At 40.2% G+C, this 21,840-nt stretch overlaps 2 protein-coding genes and 1 long non-coding RNA gene across 3 annotated transcripts; 1 reads left to right on the top strand and 2 right to left on the bottom strand.

The window, feature by feature from the left end:
* Positions 1–517: 517 nt before the first annotated feature.
* Positions 518–11,258, bottom strand: smpdl3a (sphingomyelin phosphodiesterase acid like 3A). Its single transcript, XM_065026975.1, is given in 5 exon segments — positions 518–3,335; positions 4,376–4,500; positions 5,052–5,229; positions 11,018–11,136; positions 11,255–11,258. Coding segments are annotated over 5 exon segments (729 nt in total). The 3' UTR covers positions 518–3,032.
* Positions 11,259–13,962: 2,704 nt separating this feature from the next.
* LOC115140496 (uncharacterized) lies at positions 13,963–16,700 on the top strand. The gene is made up of 4 exons (XR_003865239.2): positions 13,963–14,066; positions 14,896–14,952; positions 15,532–15,741; positions 15,937–16,700. It is a non-coding gene; the product is annotated as an uncharacterized LOC115140496 (long non-coding RNA).
* Positions 16,701–19,926: 3,226 nt separating this feature from the next.
* On the bottom strand, positions 19,927–21,553 carry fabp7b (fatty acid binding protein 7, brain, b). The gene is made up of 4 exons (XM_029676831.2): positions 21,393–21,553; positions 21,090–21,262; positions 20,712–20,813; positions 19,927–20,214 (listed from the first exon to the last, which is right to left on the bottom strand). Exons 1-4 carry the CDS (start codon positions 21,463–21,465, stop codon positions 20,164–20,166), a joined length of 399 nt encoding a protein of 132 aa, XP_029532691.1. The 5' UTR covers positions 21,466–21,553; the 3' UTR covers positions 19,927–20,163.
* Between the last annotated feature and the right edge of the window lie 287 nt (positions 21,554–21,840).

The following is a 21,840-nucleotide window of genomic DNA, read 5'->3' as shown; positions in this document are numbered from 1 at the left end:
TCCCTCTCTCATCTCAGTTCCACCCTACCCAAAACATATTTCAGAGGGTCTACAGTGCCTTCCGAAATAATTCACACCCCTTGACTTTTTCCACGTATTGTTGGGTTACAGCCTGAATTGAAAAATAACTAAATTGAGATTTATTTTGTTGTCACTGGCCTACACACAATACCTCATAATGTCAAAGCAGAATTCTGTTTATTTTTCAACCCCTTTATTATGGCAATCCTAAATAAGTTCAGGAGTAGAAATTGACTTAACAAGTCACATAATAACATATATAGACTCACTCTTTGTACAATAATAGTGTTTAACATGATTTTTGAATGACTACCTAATCTCTGTATGTACCCCACACATACAATTATCTGTAAGGTCCCTCAGTCAAGCAGTGAATTTCAAACACAGATTCAACCACAAAGACCAGGGAGGTTTTCCAATCATTGGAAAACCTCCCTGGTCTTTGTGGTTGAATCTGTGTTTGAAATTCACTGCTTGACTGAGGGACCTTACAGAGGAAGAGAACCAATAGGTAGATGGGTAAAAATAAAAAGCAGACATTGAATATCATGGAGCATGGTGAAGTTATTAATTACACTTTGGATGGTGTATCAATACACCCAGTCACTTAAAAAGATACAGGCGTCCTTCCTAACTCAGTTGTTGGAGAGGAAGGAACCGCTCAGGGATTTCACCATGAGCCCAATGGTGACTTTAAAACAGTTACAGAGTTGAATGGCTGTGATAGGAGAAAACTGAGGATGGATCAACAGCATTGTAGTTACTCCACAATACTAACCCAATTGATAGAGTGGGTATTCTTGTCATCAGCAAGGACTAGGGAGTTTGTTAGGGGAAACAATTTATGGAATAGAGCTAAGCACAGGCAAAATCCTAGGGGAAAACCTGGTTCTGTCTGCTTTCCAACAGACACTGGGAGACAAATTCACCTTTCAGCAGGACAACAACCTAAAACACAAGGCCAAACATACACTGAAGTTGATTACCAAGTCGACATGAAATATTTCTGAGTGGCCTAGTTACAGTTTTGACTTAAATCGTCTTGAAAAACGTTTGCCAAGACTTGAAAATGGCTGTTTAGCAATTATCAACAACCAACTTGACAGAGCTTGAATTTTTTTTTAAAGAATAATGGGCAAATGTTGCACAATCCAGGTGTGGAATGCTTTTAAGAGACTTACCCCAAAAGACTCACAGCTGTAATTGCTGCCAAACGTGTTACTGACATGTATTGACATAGGGGGTTGAATACCTACGTAATCAAGATAGGTTTAAAAAACAAAACAATTGTTTTGTTTTTTACAAATGTTAGAATTTTTCTTCCACTTTGACATTGGAGTATTTTGTGTAGTTCATTGACAATTATTTTTTTTTAATCAATTTTAATCCCACATTGTAACAACAAAATGTTGAAAAGATCAAGTGGGGTGAATACTTTCTGAAGGCCATGTATAAGAAGTGGTGTGGAGGAGGCCAATCCAGGCATTCACTTTTTCTTCCCACTGCAGGAGGATCACAGTCTCCTGCTAGATTTATACTGTTGTTTAAAGCCTGGCCTGAACCCAGGACAACTCAGGGAGGCTTGCGGGTAGTGAAGACTGAAGAGCAAGAGACCCATTCTAGTCTCAAACAGAGTCACATCGACAGGGCAAATATTGACCCATCTCTCTCTCGCTCGCTCCATCAGTGGCTGGTCCTTTGAGGGGAACCAGCCCATCTGACTGGCAGTCCAGTGATTCACGCTTATTAGTGCATCACAGAGTCATTAGTGAGGCCTGCCAGAGTTCTGCTGCAGTTACCCCGGAGTCGTCTTTATCACCATGCCAACCACTAACCTCATTTCCACAGTCCCTTCCACCAGGCATTGTGACTCTCCCAGACTCTCTCAGCCCCTGAATGCTAATGTTAAACCCAGTTGAGGGCATATGAGTGAAAAGATTTCGTCCCCAAATCCAAAAGGCAAGGGCAGATAGTCCTTCTGGACTGTGGGGAGAGGGGGAGAGAAGTGGGGAACAAGGGGAGAGGAGGAGAGGGTTGAATAGGGTTGGGGCTGTCTGATCCCCCCGCCCCCGCAGAGCAGTTTGGTCTAGTGTGGCATTTGCTAGCTTTTCATTTTCTCCAGCGAGGTCATGAGTTAACCTCTCTCACAGTACAGCTATAGAGGGGACTGGGGAGCAGGTGAAGAGGATAACTGTAGCATGACAGCTGGGAAAACAATCTCCAAACTAGGGCCACTTTGATCCAGAGAGTTTGATCTCTGCACATGAGAAACTGATGGTGTCTCAGAGAAAAAAATATCACAACTTACAAAATGCTGAGAAAATTGTCGTGCCATCTTTAATTTTGGGGAAATAAAACAAGTGCATTGATTTTTTAATTTTTTAAAATGTTTTTCTCATGAATGCCCTCCCCTTTTGTGCAACAGTACCACTTAGAGGCCATTTGCTTTATACTGCAAGCAAAGCAATTCACAGTTTACAGTTTATTCAATAACTGTCAGACATTTTAAAAGCAATAACCATACAGTGTACTTAGCAGTTAGCGATTGATTTCTCTTTGATTTCAACATGTCCAAAAAAAGTTGGACACAATATTTGGCCTTTTGCGATTATATAATCATCAACATTCTCATCTGGTATCGTGTCCTTATTTCGACCTCAGAGATGCTTAAATTTTCACCATTAAATTGAAAGTATTACATTATACATTTATATTTCATGGTCATGTGAAAACATATTGGGGCGGCAGGGTAGCCTACTGGTTAGAGCTGTTGGACTAGTAACTGGAAGAGTGCAAGTTCAAACCCCTGAGCTGACAAGGTACAAATCTGTTGTTCTTCCCCTGAACAGGCAGTTAACCCACTGACTCAAGGCTGTCATTAAAAATAAGAATTTGTTCTTAACTGACTTGCCTAGTTAAATAATGGTAAAAAAATATGAAATATCTGTACAGCATTAATAAAATCCCTGAGTTTTTACATTACAGTAGTTCACAATAAAAATATCCCTGTTTTAGTGTCCCTTTTCAATATCTTTGATATAGGAGGTATAGTCCAAGGACTGCACCGCAAAGACCTGAGTCAGCTTGCAGGCCCCATCACACACAATGGTATCATCATAGCTCACCATAAAATGGCAAAAATACTTCTGAAACGTTTCACTTTGCCCCAACTCAAAACTCAGGGCAAGTTGAAACAAGCTGTGTGGTTGAATATCCTTTCATCCAAGTGGTTCAGTGATTACGTATTCAAGTTTCCAGTCAGATCTTATTTCTTGGTTTGCTTCGATGAGATTCAAGTAGTACTGCCAAATATCCTTCAGAGAGAGAAAAATACTATTTCAAAACCATGAAAAGCCATGTAAAAAACCTTGCTCTGAGAGAGTACCTTGATTATAATTAGATTTGTTATGAATGACAGCAACATTAATCATGAAGGAACAGCATTGCTGTGGGTCTAGGGCAGGGATCATCAACTAGATTCAGCTGCGGGCCGATTTTTTCTTGAGCGGATGGTAGGGGGGCTGGAACATAATTACAAATCATTTGTAGGCAGCAAATTGACAGCAAGAAGCCCAAACCAATATAATATTTGACTAAAACATAATGATTTTCCACCTTGCTTGTATTTATATAGATCAAGTGTTTCTCCTCTCTATTATGCGTGGAAATACTAGGGAATAGACTTCCAAAATGTATAATCATTTGGAGCTGATTTCCAGGGCTTTTTACAGTCTTTTATGTCCAACAATGAAAATCCCCTCGCTCCCTCCCCCCAAAATGACCGACAGTTGGGGAACCCTGGTCTAGGGATTTGTTAAGCTGTTGAGACTGAATGCGCCCCGTTTGAAAAAGTGTTGTCAAGATGTTTCTGATTCGTTCTTATTTTCCACATTGCTTTTCTTAACAGATTACCCCAGGAAGTAGAGCTACAAAGAGTCTAACAGTGATTTTCAAAGGCTGGGCCCTCCCCACTGTCGACTGTGGCGGTTACATGTTTGAGCTCCCGTCTTTGGGGCATGCTGAAATCACATGTAAGCTAGTCTGAGCTCTATGCTGTATGAGCGAGAATCACAGTGGGATTGCTCTGTTGAAACTGTACTTTATTAAACCAAGCCAAGGACAGATCAGTGCTGACCTTATGAAAATAATCGGAGGGAAAGTGACAAAGCAGAATTGAAATCAGCCTCTGCATGGTAATCATGAAATAAGTTCAGCTTAACTACATCACCTTGAGAGGGTTAATGTTAGACATGAGGAGGATAATACACCATGAATGGATATTTCCAAATGAAAGTAGATTGTCCCAAACCCCTGGATAATGGTGGTTCACAAGTTAACTGAGTTCCCTACTTACCAGCAGCCCGTAGTCCTATGGGTCATAATGCTACATGTGGAAGGCTCTATTGTTGGAGTACGGCTCTTCTGCCTTTTTGATTGGAGTAACAGCCGGTGTGACAAACAGGGAACTAACCGGCTCCCCTTCAAAGCAAACAAATGATAATTTGGGTAAATAAATACATGGCTAAAGGCATTCATTCCTTAGTTCCTCCTCCATTGCATTAAGCTAGCTAATTATGCAAACAAGCATTTTTGTGGCTGTGGGGATTCTAGCCAACACTGACAGTCAGGATAACACTGAACCCACAGGAGGTGAATGGGTCACATTGGTGGATGTCGATTGTCTGAGTAATTTGAGGTGGAGATGAACACGATCTAAACGCGTCATTATAGTTGGAAAGGTACAAAAGGTCACTTAGCGTATGATGCCTCGTTCACACAATGATACTGTATGTAGGAAGTAGAGTTCAGAATTTGATGACAGATACAAATAATGTCCAAACCTCATCCTGACCCAGGCACTTACCAGACAAAAAATGTACTTTTACAAAAGAGTCTATGATTAAGTTAACAGCATATGATCTATGGAATACTATCGAATGCTATCAATACTATAAGTTAATCAATACTAGTTACTCCTTGATGACAGTCACTTCTCCAACGCAGAGCCTTGACGCTATCCAGTGACTCACCTTGCTGATCCTGCAAGAACATTATGCTGTCTCTGTGAGTGTGGCCATAAAAATGCCCTGAGATGATCTCCCTGTAGTTGCGAATTATCTTCACAAGTCTCTCACTGTAGAGTTCTCTGACGGCCTTGGTGTTCCTGGCATAGGGCAAGTAACCCACTGGAACATGAGCAATGACAACCTACAGAGGGATGACAGGAGAAATAGCATGCTTAGGCATGATAGGACTGGTTTGGAGTCAAACCTTGCTTTAAAAAAACACGTATCAGTCTTCCATGTTATATCCTGTATAAGCAGTCTTCTGGTGCTTAGAATCCATGCAGGACAGAAGCCCTCCGCACCTTCATACTCGTCGCCAAACCCACTGGCTACAGGTTATCTACAAGTCTCTGCTAGGTAAAGCCCCGCCTTATCTCAGCTCACTGGTCACCATAGCAGCACCCACTCGTAGCACGCGCTCCAGCAGGTATGTCTCACTGGTCACCCCCAAAGCCAATTCCTCATTTGGTCGTCTTTCCTTTCAGTTCTCTGCTGCCCATGACTGGAACGAATTGCAAAAATCTCTGAAGCTGGAGACTCACATCTCCCTCACTAGCTTTAAGCACCAGCTGTCAGAGCAGTTTACAGATCACTGCACCTGTACATAGCCCATCTGTAAACAGCCCATCTATCCACCTACCTCATCCCCATACTGGTATTTATTCATTTATTTTGCTCCTTTGCACCCCAGTATCTCTACCTGCACATTCATCTTCTGCCGACCTACCATTCCAGTGTTTAATTGCTATATTGTAATTACTTCGCCACCATGGCCTATTTATTTCCTTAACTTACCTCATTTGCACTCACTGTATATAGACTTTTTGTTTTATTTTGTTCTACTGTATAATTGACTGTATGTTTTGTTTATTCCATGTGTAACTCTGTGTTGTTGTATGTGTCGAATTGCTACGCTTTATCTTGGCCAGGTCGCAATTGTAAATGAGAACTTGTTCTCAACTAGCCTACCTGGTTAAATAAAGGTGAAATAAAAAAAGTAAACATTTTTAAAAACCTGGCTAGATATTTTCTATTCTTTAACCTTTATTTAACCAGGAAGGGCTCATTGAGAGTAAAATCTCTTTTTTCAAGAGCGCCCTGGCCAAGATAGGCAGCACCAAGTCATTACAAAAAAATTACAGACAGACAACATGAAAAACTACAAGTAATCTAGTAAAAACCATTGAATTCACAAGAGTATAAAACAGCAAATTAAAAACATTTGCAGGTCAGGGAATCAGCCTCAAAATCCTTCATCAGTGATTTAAAAACACCAATCGGGACAAGTTCTTCCAGTTTAAAAGTATTTTGTAAGGTGTTCCAAGACGATGGCGCAGAGTACATAAAAGCCCTTTTTACCAAATTCAGTTTGGATATATATTCCTTCTACTAAGTAATGTAGCTATTGTGCCTTCAGAAGGTATTCGCGACCCTTGAGTGTTTCCACATTTTATTGTGTTACAAAGTGGGATTAAAATTGATTTGTCATTCTTCGGTCAACAATCTACAGTACTCAAAATACTCTAATGTCAAAGCGGAAGATAAATTCTAACATTTGTAAAAAAAAAAGTCATGAAAAATAAAACACATATATCTTGATTAGATAACATGGGAGAACTCATTTTAGGCCTGCTGATCAGGCCTCTTGGTACTTTGCAATTATTTTTTGCATTGTTTTTAATGTCCATAAACATTATATATTGATAACCATTGTAAAACTCACAATAACTTGACCCAGCACACAATAACCTTACCTGACCGTCAATTTATTGTCCTGTGTGGCTCAGTTGGTAGAGCATGGCACTTTCAACACCAGGGTTGTGTGTTCAGTTCCCACGGGGGACCAGTACAAACAAATATGTATACACTCACTTCTTGAAGTTGCTCTAGATAAGAGCATCTGCTAAATGACTATAATATACCTTTTGTGAAGGAGGATTTTACTCTCAGTTGGTGCAGCCCAAGCTGTGATTGATAAGCCTGAACACAATCCTATACTATATCCCCAATAAAGTGACAGTGAATTTGAGTAACCCTGCAGAACACCCTGGAAATATCCTCATAGAGAATGGAGAAGGTCAAGAGGTCAAACAGTGCATTCAGAGAGTATTCACACCCCTTGACTTTTTTCCAAATTTTGTTGTGTTACAGCCCGAATGTAAAAATTATTAGATTGAGATTTTTTTTGTCACTGGCCTACACACAATACCCCTTAATGTCAAAGTGTAATTATGTTTTTAATTTTTTATAATTTTTTATTATAATAAAATGAAAAGCTGAAAATGTCTTGAGTCAATAAGTATTCAACCCCTTTGTTATGACAAGCCTAAATAAGTTCATGAGTAAAAAATGTGCTTAACAAGTCACGTAATAAGTTGCATGGACTCACTCTGTGTGCAATAATAGTGTTTAATATGATCTTTGATTGACTAACTCATCTCTGTACCCCACACATGCAAGGTCCCTCAGTCGAGCAGTGAATTTCAAACACAGATTCAACAACAAAGACCAGGGAGGTTTTCCAATGCCTCTCAAAAAGGGTACCTATTGGTAGATGGGTAAAAAATGTAAAAGCAGACATTGAATATCCCTTTGGTCATGGTGAAGTTATTAATTACACTTTGAATGGTGTATCAATACACCCAGTCACTACAAAAATACAGGCGTCTTTCCTAACTCAGTTGCTGGAGAGGAACGAAACCGCTCAGGGATTTCACCATGAGGCCAATGGTTACTTTTAAACAGTTTGAGTTTAAAAGCTGTGATAGGAGAAAACTGTGAATGGATCAACAACATTGTAGTAAGTCCACAATACTCACCTAATATCCAAGATGGCGTAGCACCCAATGTGGTGTGGACCTGCTTTTTCTCTAACATATTTTTCTTTGCCTCTTACTGGAATCTCTCCAACATAAACTAGCCAGCTAACTTGCCAGCTAACGGTCATCAGCTAACCTTAGCTAGGAAAGCTCTCGCCAGTTTGTACAACGCGATTCAGCCTATTTTTTTTCTCTCCATATCCCTGGATTCCTATCGCAAGTTCTGAGCCTTCTCACCTTCCAACCTTCGCAGCTAACGTCCCCTGAATGCTAGCTGTCTAGAGCACAACGGACTGTTGGCTTACGAGGCCCATCGAATACATTCCGAAGCCACTAGCTAGCAGTCAGCTATCCTTTGCTAGCGGTCATCAGCTACCTTTATCCCGGACAACTCTCGCCAGTCTGTACAGCGTGACTCAAACCAGAGCTTGTCTGACTTATTCTTCTCGATATCTCCGGATTCCTACCGCAAGCTCTGAACCTATTTTTATTTTATTTATTTTTAAACATTTTTATTATGATTATTATTATTTTTTTCACCTGGAATTATAGCAGCTAACGACCCCTGAACGCACAGCCGCTAATCTGCGGCCTGCTAGCTATCTTAAGCACATTGGACTGCTGATTTAAGAGGCTCTTCAGACATATTTCTTCGGCCACTAAACATATTTTGCCAATTGGCCCGGATTACCACACGGAACCCTGCTGATCCGTCCGTTTCTGTTAGCCTGCTAGCCCCGTGCCGCTAGCTGCTTGAAGCCACGCACTGGACTTGTATGATCACCTGGCTATGCATGCCTTTCCCTAACGTCACCATGCCGTGTTGATTGCTGTTTTGGTTTGCAACTATTGTTTAACTTCCCTGTAGAGCCTCTAGCACTGCTCAACCTCCCTCGGCTAACAATTTAGTTCCACCCCCCACACACGCAGTGACATCACCTGGTTTAAATGCTATTTCTAGAGACAATATCTCGTTCATTATCACTATATGCACAGGTTTACCCCCACTGTATTCACATCCTACTATACCTTTGTCTGTACATTATGCCTTTAATATATTCTACCGTGCCCAGAAATCTGCTCCTTTTACTCTCTGTTCTGAACGTACTACGTAGGTGTCCAGTTCTGTTAGCCTTTAGCCGTACCCTTATCCTTCTCCTCCTCTGTTCCTCCGGTGATGTAGAGGTTAATCCCTGCAGTGTCTACCTCCACTCCCACCCCCCAGGCTCTCTCATTTGTTGACTTCTGCAACCGTAAAAGCCTTGGTTTCATGCATGTTAACATTAGAAGCCTCCTCCCTAAGTTATTCACTGCCCTAGCACACTCCACCAATCCGGATGTCCTAGCCGTGTCTGAATCCTAGCTTAGGAAGACCACCAAAAACCTTGAAATTTCCATTCCTAACTATAACATTTTCCGACAAGATAGAACTGCCAAAGGGGGCAGTGTTGCAATTTACTGCAAAGATAACCTGCAGAGTTCTGTCTTACTATCCAGGTCTGTACCCAAACAATTTGAGCTTCTACTTCTAAAAATTAACCTTGCCAGAAACAAGTCTCTCACCGTTGCCGCTTGCTATAGACCACCCTCTGCCCCCAGCTGTGCCCTCGACACCATATGTGATTTGATTGTCCCCCATCTATCTTCTGAGCTCGTGCTGCTAGGTGACCTATACTGGGACATGCTTAACTCCCCGGCCATCCTACAATCTAAGCTTGATGCCCTCAATCTCACACAACTATTCAATGAACCTACCAGATATAACCCCAAATCCATAAACACGGGCACCCTCATAGATATCATCCTAACTAACTCACCCTCCAAATACACCTCTGCTGTTTTCAACCAAGATCTCAGCGATCACTGCCTCGTTGCCTGCATCCGTAATGGGTCTGCGAGCAAACGACCACTCCTCATCACTGTCAAACACTCCCTAAAACACTTCTGCGAGCAGGCCTTTCTAATCGACCTGGCCGGGGTATCCTGGAACGACATTGACCTCACCCCGACAGTAGAGGATGCCTGGTTATTCTTTAAAAGTGCCTTCCTCACCATCTTAAATAGGCATGCCCCATTCAAAAAATGTAGAACCAGGAATAGATATAGCCCTTGGTTCACTCCAGACCTGTCTGCCCTTGACCAGCACAAAAACATCCTGTGGCATTCTGCATTAGCATCGAATAGCCCCCGTGATATGCAACTTTTCAGGGAAGTTAGGAACCAATATACACAGGCAGTTAGGAAAGCTAAGGCTAGCTTTTTTACACAGAAATGTGCATCCTGCAGTACAAACTAAAAAAAGTTCTGGGACACTGTAAAGTCCATGGAGAATAAGAGCACCTCATCCCAGCTACCCACTGCTCTGAGGCTAGGAACCACTGTTACAACCGACAAATCCACTATAATTGAGAATTTCAATAAGCATTTCTCTACGGCTGGCCATGCTTTCCACCTGGCTGCCCCTACCCCGGTCAACTGCCCAGCACCCTCCACAGCAACCCGCCCAAACCCCCACCATTTCTCCTTCACCCATATCCAGATAGCTGATGTTCTGAAATAGCTGCAAAATCTGGACCCCTACAAATCAGCCGGGCTAGACAATCTGGACCCTCTCTTTCTTAAATTATCTGCCGAAATTGTTGCAACCCCTATTACTAGCCTGTTCAACCTCTCTTTTGTATCGTCTGAGATTCTCAAAAATTGGAAAGCTGCCGCGGTCATCCCCCTCTTCAAAGGGGGAGACACTCTAGACCCAAACTGCTACAGACCTATATCTATCCTACCATGCATCTCTAAGGTCTTAGAATGCCAAGTTAACAAACATATTACTGACCACTTTGAATCACATCGTACCTTCTCCGCTATGCAATCTGGTTTCCGAGCTGGTCATGGGTGCACCTTCGCCACACTCAAGGTCCTTAACGATATCATAACCGCCATCGATAAGAGACATTACTGTGTAGCTGTATTCATCGACCTGGCCAAGGCTTTCGACTCTGTCAATCACCACATTCTTATTGGCAGACTCAACAGCCTTGGTTTCTCAAATGATTGCCTCGCCTGGTTCACCAACTACTTCTCTGATAGAGTTCAGTGTAATAGATAGAATACCTGGGGACAGTAGTCGTGGTTCCCGAGGGCGGGGTACACCGGCATGTCTAGGAGGAACTCCCTGATGGTTTGAGTCATGTTGCTGATGACTTGGATCAACACGTCTGTGGACAGCTCCCCTGATGGGACATGTGGAGGGCTGTCTCTGGTGAGAGGAATAAGCTCATTCAAATAACTTATTAGAGAGAGCCCAGGGCAGAATTAATGAAATAAAACAAAGATCTGCTAATGTGTTACCCATAAATCCCTTTAATCCAGGAGTAGTCTTTTTTCACATTTGAATCTAGGTGCAGTGGCAGGGCCTTTCACCAAAGCATCTTAATTATGCTTAACAAGCATTATACATGCCAATAAAATGTCAGGCTTAACCGATTAACTGAAGATTTGTGAAATGAACTAGCTTAGCACCATACACATGCAGTACAAGTCCTTTCGTGTTATGTGTGATTAAAATGTTCAGGCCTTAGCATAGCATTTAGTGCATTTTTAGTAGCCTTTGCTATGCATGGCTCTTTATTCATATGCACACCTATCTGATGCGGAGTTGTCCCCACTGGTTGAACGTTGGCATAATGACTTTATAGCACTTGGTTTTAATATCAGCAGAAGTTATTGTATGGATGATTTATGGCCTATTAGGCTGCTGTGGAAATTACTTATTACATTTTGGTTCGAGACAAAGCCTAGAGCTGTTTCAAAACGATACACTATACAGACATTGTTCATGCTTCAGTGAGCAAATCACTGATTGGTTGCTTATTTTACAACGATTCCATCAGTAACAATATCATTGTTAGTTATCCAATGACAGGAAGGAGGAAGCAATATGCTTTTGTTAGTTGTTTAACCTCTCAAAAGGTGCACAGGCTACTTCTCCATTAACGTTGTATATGAAACAGGAAAAAACGAATCCACATTAACACCACATGTTGTTTTCCATACCATATAAAGCTACAAACCTTGTCCAGATCATAAACTCTGGCTGTGGAGCAACTTGTTTCATGTGCTGGAAGCTGACAGGATGAGCTGGTAGAGTCACACATGAAGTTTCCAAAAAGACCAGGGTTTGAGGCTGGGACACCCTTAGAGGAGAACACACTTTGGTGTATTCATCAGTCACATGGTAGGGGGGGTCAAAATGCAGGTCAGAGATGTGCCAGAATCTCCCTGAAATTGAAATATTATTTGGGCATGTTATATCAATCTATTTTATTACATGTAGGGGATTATGTAATTCATGCTAGTCAGGATTTATTAATTATAGGTAACACAACTCAGTGGCCAGTTTATTAGGTAAACCCATCAAGTACCGGGTCAGACCCCCCATTGACTCCATAACATCCTGAATTATTTGGGGCATGGATTCTACAAGGCATGGCATTCAAACATTGCTTAATTGGTATCAAGGGACCTAACTTGTGCCAGAAACATTCCCCACACCATTACACCACCGCCACCAGCTTGTACCGTTGACACCAGGCAGGATGGGGACATGCGACTCCTGCTGCTTAAGCCAAATACACAAATTCTAAATCACACTCTCAGTGTCATACCATGTACAATACATGGATAGATCTAGGCAATGGGGACTGTCTCATTTTGTTATGATGTTTTACAATATTGCGGACAGGCAAAGATGTAGAGAATGAAGTTGGGTTAGTCCTAAATCATTATCTTCAACATTGTTACCTTCCATTACAGAACTTTGCTTGTGTGTGGATTGAGGCTTATACATTCAAATCATTGGTTTCTCCATTGTATTGACATTTCCTTATTTATATTGTGGATGGGGTTTCTGTGGACCAAAGGAAAGTCTACAAAACTATAAGCAAACCAGCATTTGTATTGGATACATGAAATTGTGATGACACTGATTAATTAATCTTGCACACTGTCTATTAGATTTTTTTTTAAATCCCCTTATTTTACCAGCTAAGAACACATTCTCATTTACAGCAACAACCTGGGGAATAGTTACAGGTGATGAATGAGCCAATTGTAAACTGGGGTTGATTAGGTGACCGTGATGGTATGAGGGCCAGATTGGGAATTTAGCCAGTACACCTGGGTTAACAAACCTACTCTTACAATAAGTGCCATGGGATCATTAGTGACCACAGAGAGTCAGGACACCCGTTTAAGTCCCATCTGAAAGACAGCACCCTACACAGGGCAATGTCCCCAATCACTGCACTGGGGCATTGGGAAATTAATTATTTTTAGACCAGAGAAAAGGGTGCCTCCTAACTGGCCCTCCAAAACCCCTTCCAGCAGCATCTGTTCTCCCACCCAGGGACTGACCAGGACAAAACCTACTTGGCTTCAGAAGCAAGCCCACAGTGGGATGCAGGGTGGTATGCTGCTGGAATGTATATTAAATTGTTTGGTAAAATATGCTTAACCTTTTTAGTAATTACCCATAATTCTACACATTTGAATACTTGTACTTCCAATTTTGATCATCATGATTTAGCGACTGTAAATGAAATGTGTTGATCTACCGGGATTTGTTTTTTAAACGTTCTGTTCTGTCTGCTTGGATTCAAGAGATTAGTAGCCTATGGTTGCCTTAATCTTTCGCAGGCTGTTCTTTTGTTAAAGTATTTGCAATTTTGATGGTATAATATAGTTTTGATAAATATAAACTCAGCAAAAAAAAGAAACGTCCTCTCACTGTCAACTGCGTTTATTAAAGGCAAACTTAACACGTATAAATATTTGTACACGGGCTTAGTAAATATTGCAAAAGAAAATCAATGATTTTTACTTAAAATAATAGGTTTCTGGTTTTACTTACATTTTTGAATATAGTACTTAATTTATATGTGTTGTAAAAGACTGGCATTTGCAAATAAAAATCCAAGGTAATATGCTGCTAAATTTGAACGAATATTTCTAAGTAACAACCATCAATTTAAAAATATGATATTCAAAATATCATTATTATGTTGGACTAACATGCTAGATCAAGTTCTGAACTTATATTGTGCTTGGACCAGCTCAATGGACCTCCTCTTGATCTTTCTCCTCTGGAAATGCCATGCAGCAGGTAAGGACCAAATTATAACTTGGAATGTAGTTTGGATCTCTCTACACATATTTTCGACGAAATGTCGAAAATATTTGTGGAAAACTTTAACTAATATTCTTCAAGTACGAAAAGCTTCTAGCTGGCTATATTGGCAGAGCACGTTATATATTTGCAAGTTGATAAGCTAGGTAGTTAATGGGCGTGATGTCTGTATAGTTAGCTAGTGGTGGGCATGCTACTAGCTAGTTAACGGCCGTGATGTCTGTATAGTTAGCTAGTGGTGGGCATGCTACTAGCTAGTTAACGGCCGTGATGTCTGTATAGTTAGCTAGTGGTGGGCATGCTACTAGCTAGTAAGTTAGCAGGGCATTTACTCGCCTCGGCGCTGTTTCTAACCTTTGTCATTTTTGTGTACGTTATATATTGACCGAAATCGCTATGTAACATAATAGCTACCTAGCGTACCAAAAAGTGCATCGTTAGCAAACATTACAGTAGAACTGAACACATGGTTCCCCTGCAATGTAATATTTGCCTGATAGTCAAGTTAGCCAGGCAGACAGGAACGAACCATACGTAGCTAGCTAACTACACTATCTAGCTACACCTGTCCTTGCGGAAACCTTGTTCATATTTTCACAACATGTTCAAGGCAGCACTGCAAACGTTGACCTTGTGAGGTAGTTATCTAGCTAAATGAAATAACTGGGCTAGTAAGATGGATAACACGCAGCTCTTCCAAGTCAGCTAGGATTGCGATGTTTCTGCTAGCTATCTAAAGCTGAAGTCATTCGAGTTTTATTTTCCTGACATTGTCATAGATTTTAATACAACTCCTCTTCTTTAGAGTATAGGTATTCCGACGGTACTGGACAGACCATCTTTTCCAGAATACATTGACATGGTATGTAAATATTGTAATGAAACAGCAGGAAGCATGTCTCGAATCCTCGACTGTGCTGCAAAAGCATGCTCGTGCGGCCGGGTCGATTTCCGCGCTTATAAACCCAGGGTCGTTACAATATATTTGTGTTGTCATTGTAGCTCATATAAGGGCTTGTAAGGGCTCTGATTTCCGCAATGCCGAAAACTCCGACGGAATCCAGAAATCTAAACAGAATACACGGTACCCCTCGGACAGGATACACAGGATATTTTTATTACAGTAACCCAACATTAGTGTGAAGAATAGGTATTAGATATATATACTGTATACTGTTTATCACCCAAATGGATTGAACACATTAGGCAACAAAAAGTTAACATGGAATTCCGGAAAATAAAACGGTATTTGGGAAACAAAAAGAAGAAGGATTTTATAGGGCCCTATTAGTGTTTTACACAATGTGATGTCACCCAGGCAGGTATTGACAATGTGTGTCTTCCTTATTTTAAAAGGAGATAGCATATGGGATGTGTAAGTAATAATGTTTTAAGCTTATGTATACACAAAAAAATCATTTATTTTATTTTAATTCTGTAGGAATCCGGCGGCACATGCAATGTAAGATCTGCAGTTTTGCTGCATTCAAGTACAAATACGTGACAACCACAACATTGTGAGTGTTCAAATGGCAAAGACCTTCTCATATCGAAGACTAAATGTTGTTCCGGCCGGTCCCTTCAATGAAAGATGGCCAACCCTGTTTGAACCCACTCAGTTACAAAATACAGCCGAAGGAAAATAGTCAATGTAGGTATAATTCTTTATTTATTTAAATATTTTGTTGTCTTGACCTACTATTATAATCTACAATTCAATATGCATTAAAGATTAGTCTGAACATTCTCACTCTACACAAGCTTTGGGAGGGGTTTCCCAATAGCATTCTGGCTCTAGGATCATCTTTTGTACTTATCAGTTCAGAAGATGTTTTCTCTCTCTCAGATTAAGGAAGAGTTCAGAAGAATTACAACTGTTTCTCTTGAGTCCACCTTTATGCAGAAGCTGGACGAATATACACCAACATGTTTTGACTTGTTTAAGTCAAAAGGAGGTGCTATAAAGGCGGTTTGTAACAGTATAGACTTTACGTCCGTCCCCTCGCCCCGACCTGGGCGCCTACCAGGGACGCTCTGCACACGTCAACAGTCACCCTCGAAGCATCGTTACCCATCACTCCACAAAAGCCTGTCAAAATAATATGTGCATATGGAGTCAGGTTTAAGGGAGAATTTTGCATATATTTTGTAACAAATGTGCAATGTATGTTTTGAAACCCCATGTTTTGATTAATCTAAAACAGTTTGAATGAGGTTGTATTTGAGCTAAGGTTCATATTGTGCTTTGTGTAAAGTCTATTTAGACAAATCGTTAATTTATGTTTCTGTTAAAATATTGCTTTGTTGTTAAGGGGCACACAGACCACCAGAAAATCTTTGCCAATCTGTACATGATGTGCGGTCAAAGTGCTAATCCCAAACTATCACATATAACTGTATGCAGTTGTGAAGATCTATAATTATTTGTAGTCAGGTGCAAGCTATCTGGATGTAACTTTACCTAAGGAGGCAAGGTGTAGTTATACCCAGAATGCTTACAGATGACAATATATGAATGCCTAAGGAGTAAGGTTTAAAGGGCAATTTGAGATTGAAGTTTGAAGAAATGATAACATTTATTTTATTAAAATAAAGATGTGGAACACTGTTGTTTTTGCATATTCCCTTGTATAGAAATAATCATTTGTAGTCAATTATCCCAAGTATATTGAGGTAACTATTTGCATCAGCTTTTTAAGTATAATTGTGAATACAGTTGAAGTCAGAAGTTTACTTACATCTTAGCCAAATACAGTTAAACTCAGTTTTTCACAATTCCTGACATTTAATCCTAGTAAAAATGGTGATACAGTGAATTATAAGTGAAATAATCTGTCTTTAAACAATTGTTGGACAAATTACTTGTGTCATGCACAAAGTAGATGTCCTAACCGACTTGCCAAAACTATAGTTTGTTAACAAGACATTTGTGGAGTGGTTGAAAAACAAGTTTTAATGACTCCAACCTTAGTGTATGTAAATGTCCTACTTCAACTGTACATATTTGAGTAGTAGGAACCCAATTAAAATACATTTGACTAACCTGAGTACCATAAGTAACTCAGCAAAAAACATTTGTAGATAAAACAGAATATAAATTACTATACTGAGTAAATTCAGCAAATGAAACGTACAATATTAGCTCTGTAATGGATTATATTAAGTATATCAAACTTATAACATTAGTTCTGGGACTTAAGCAGGTCAAACAAACAAAAACTGTTCTGAACCTGATAAAATGAAGTTGAATGAAAGGAATTTTTGAGATCCAGTTGTTTGCACTTCACATATTTGAGTTCGTAATACACTAAAAGTAAAGTATATTATACTTTAAAGATCCTCCTTGTTGGATTTACTTAAAAAGCTGATGCAAAAAGTTACCTACAGTTTTTAAAGTAAAAGGGGCAAAATATTTTGTACAGTGTGTGAACATAAGATTCAAAAACTGAACAAATTTCACAGACGTGTGACTAACAGAAATTGAATAATGTGTCCCTGAACAAAGGGGGGTTCAAAAGTAACAGTCACTATGTAGTATGGCCACCAGCTGCATTAAGTACTGCAGGGCATCTTCTCATGGTCTGCACCAGATTTGCCAGTTCTTGCTGTGAGATGTTACCCCACTCTTCCACCAAGGCACCTGCAAGTTCCCGGACATTTCTGGGGGGGAATGGCCCTAGCCCTCACCCTGAGATCCAGGCTCTTCGCTGGCCATGGCAGAACACTGACATTCCTGTCTTGCAGGAAATCACGCACAGAACAAGCAGTATGGCTGGTGGCATTGTCATGCTGGAGGGTCATGTCAGGATGAGCCTGCAGGAAGGGTACCACATGAGGGAGGAAGATGTCTTCCCCGTGACGCACAGTGTTGAGGTTGCCTGCAATGACAACAAGCTCAGTCCGATGATGCTGTGACACACCGCCCCAGACCATAACGGACCCTCCACCTCCAAATCGATCCCTCCCCAGAGTACAGGCCTCGGTGTAATGCTCATTCCTTCAACGATAAACTTGAATCCGACCATCACCCCTGGTGAGACAAAACCGTGACTCATCAGTGAATAGCACTTTTTGCCAGTCCTGTCTGGTCCAGCGACATTGGGTTTGTGTCCATAGTCTACGTTGTTGCCAGTGATGTCTGGTGTAACTCTGGCAGTTGTTGCCATCCTGTACCTGTCACACAGCTGTGATGTTCAGATGTACCGATCCTGTGCAGGTGTTGTTACACGTGGTCTGCCACTGTGAGGATGATCAGCTGTCTGTCCTGTCTCCCTGTAGCGCTGTCTTAGGCGTCTCACAGTACAGACATTGGAATTTATTGCCCTGGCCACATCTGCAGTCCTCATGTTTTCTTGCAGAATGCCTCCTCTGCACATTCACGGAGATGAGCAGGGACCCTGGGCATATTTATTTTGATGTTTTTCAGAGTCAGTAAAAAGGCCTCTTTAGTGTCCTAAGTTTTCATAACTGTGACTTTAATTGCCTACCATCTGTAAACTGGTAGTGTCTTAACGACCATTCCACAGGTGCATGTTCATTAATTGTTTATGGATCATTGAACAAGCATGGGAAACAGTGTTTAAACCCTTTACAATGAAGATCTGTGAAGTTATTTGGATTTTTAAGAATTATCTTTGAATGAAAGGGTCCTGAAAAAGAGACGTTTCTTGTTTTGCTGAGTTTATTTATGTTTTGAGAAGGCAACCACATTTTGAAAACGCATTTACTGTTTTTCAAAAGGTCACAGGGTTGTGAGCATCGACAAAATTGTAAAATAATTAATTTTTAAAAAGGCTGTACATGATTCAGAAAAACTGTACAAACAGAGTAGAATATAAAGGCAAATATCAGCATGCGCTTTTATTTTACATGCAAAAATGGTTGACAGCTCAACAATCAGGTTAAAATATTAATTGGTGCAATCAACGCATATAAACAATCCACCTATGCTTGGCAGGTAAATGATATTTACAGGTGCAAGAGGCGCCGCGTAAATCAGCAGCCCAACCAGAAGGGACACGACGCCCATACTCTCACATGAAGCTCATAAAATGTGAGCGAAAATGCGTCCGTATAAGTTTTCTCAGCAAACACAAACAGGAAGTATGGCGGTCATGTGACTCCTTTAACCGCTCCTTGGTTGTGAAAACTTTGCGGTCACGGGAGCACTTTAGTTTAGTTTACATTTCAGAGAGAGTCGAGAGAGAGCTGAGGTCGCTCGGCGCAGTTCTACTAAAATTATATTTGACTTTGGCGCAGGCATACACACGCCAAAGCCCGTTTTGCAACATTGTTTCAACATGGACTTCCAAGGGATGTGAGCTTGATTTCTGCTGATACATTGTATCGAATGGTCATAAAATGAATACATTGGGACAGACACGACATAGGATCTTACCTACGAGAACAACATCTTGCAATGCAGGAAGATCCTACATATTAAGGCTACGCACTGTTTCAATCTCAATGCAAGTTTGGAACACCATTATAATGGGTTGATTAGGTCATATTTTGTTACATAACAGTTAATAACACTACATGTGTGAACTAATATATAACCTATTATTGTTTTGTATGACTACAGATAGGTAGCCTACAAAAGCCTCAAAATGACAAATATTGGTTTGAGGGTTTTACTCTCTGTGAGATATATACCAAACCAGCCTCTACACACGTGATAACTTGACAGTCTCCCAGACAGACTTGCTCAATCCATGAGTGAGTGAATATGTTGACTGAGTGAATATGTTGAGATTGTGCAGTCAATGGGTATCAAACAGTCATTTAAATAACAATAATAATAATATAATAATAATAATAATAAGTAAAAAATATATACTTTTTGAGTTAATTTTTTTATTTCAGCATGTTTCACACATGTTTACAAAGGATGATCTATCATGAAAGAAATGTATATAAAAATGTCTTTTAAAAAAAAGATTTCCAGCCCATGTCATAAAACATTTGGAAGGATGAAGTGCAACGGTCAGCATACAGTAAAACAAAAGAAGTAAACATTGGCTGTCTCCCAGTAAAATGGACTCAAATGATTTAAATAGTTATGTCTCCCAGCTCATGCCTTCTCATAGGTACGCACTGCCACAATGTCTTCAAATGTGAGAGTCTGTGGATCAGATAAAATAACAAATAAATCACTGAAAGGAGCAAATCAAACATGAAATACAGTGTAAATAAACATTCATCATTATTAAAAGGAAGATATTGTTTGTTTTATGGCGATACAAATAAGACTCCAGTTTATATTAGCTAAATACATCCCACCAGGTCACACCAGAAATGACCATTTAATATGATAATTGTATAATATGATAAATGCATAATATGGACAATTAGAGGTAAGCCTGCAAACTTGCATTAAAAAAAATAGATATATAACTGCAGTCATCATGCTGAACTGATGACAATGAACATTTTCTATACTAATTTTCACATCTCTACATTGACAACTATACTACTATACTTCAGAATAAAGGCTTTCAAGCATAGAAATACCCTCTTCACCAGTAGTATTACTAGTGGGCTTTCTGCGCCACCGCCTTGTTTCAGCATCCATATTACCCAGGAATTCACATTTCATAATTAACTCAGTAAGGCTCTTACCATGACCAATTTTCCATCCTTGATTTCTCTCACAAACTTGGTCTCCTTGCCGTCCCACTTCTGAACGTGCGCAAGCTTATCGCCATCCAAGTTCACAGTGGACTACAAACAGACGGGCAAAATAGGTCAAAATATTGCTCTCACCAACTAGTTACATATAACTACAATGTTATTGTAACTTCTATCAAGCAAGGGATACAACATCCAAAACATAATTCAGATCATATTACTCTTACAAATTTGGACTGGGCACTGTAACAGGTTTCTCAAACCCAGTGAAAATTATGAGCGGTTCCAACTGCCCAAAGCCTATAGCTGAGTAGTGTCCAGTGCATATATCCCCAATTTTGACCATAAATCCCACATTGTAGCACATACTTTACAGTTTCTGTCATCGGCAGTGGCTTCGTCAAACTCCTCCCCCAGGTTGAATGATATTTCAGTGTTCTTGAAAGTACTCTGGGTTTTTACGACCACTTTGTCCCCCTCTTTTGAGATGATAACCGTTGGTTTGGTCACATTTCCGACCTGCCTTGTAGCAAAACCAACACCTGCGAAATTAAGGAAAAAATGTAATAAGAGGTGTGATCATGCGAACGACCATACATCATGTAATGTATCAAATATAAGTCATAAATAAACGTATTATTAGGTTATACTTTTAAAGTTATAAAAACTCACCAAGTGCTTTCATGTACTCATCGAAGTTTTCACTGTCGACCAGTTTCCAGGTGGCACAGAAGGCATCAACCATGATGAAGAGTTAGAGGACCGTGCAATAAGAGAACTGAGGTAAAGTTAATACTGATGAGTCTGTGAGCGTTTTCCCGTACACCTACGTTATTTGTTTGGGGCTTATTAATATGCATCCTATAAGGGGCGGAGAGTTACTTCCCATTGGCTTAGGAGATACTCTCTATCTTCTGATTGGCGTTGAGCGCTTCTAAAGCTATATTTCGCTTTTTACTTTACAAAGATTTGACTCAGCGTACTCATTGCAAATTACAACTATTATTTATCAACTGCTCGTGTATATTGGCTTAGGAGATACTCTCTATCTTCTGATTGGCGTTGAGCGCTTCTAAAGCTATATTTCGCTTTTTACTTTACAAAGATTTGACTCAGTGTA

Source organism: Oncorhynchus nerka, linkage group LG13 (genome assembly GCF_034236695.1).
Source record: "Oncorhynchus nerka isolate Pitt River linkage group LG13, Oner_Uvic_2.0, whole genome shotgun sequence".
NCBI lineage: Eukaryota > Metazoa > Chordata > Actinopteri > Salmoniformes > Salmonidae > Oncorhynchus > Oncorhynchus nerka.
Note: the sequence above shows the minus strand (reverse complement) of the source record. Positions and strands in the feature narration are given on the sequence as shown.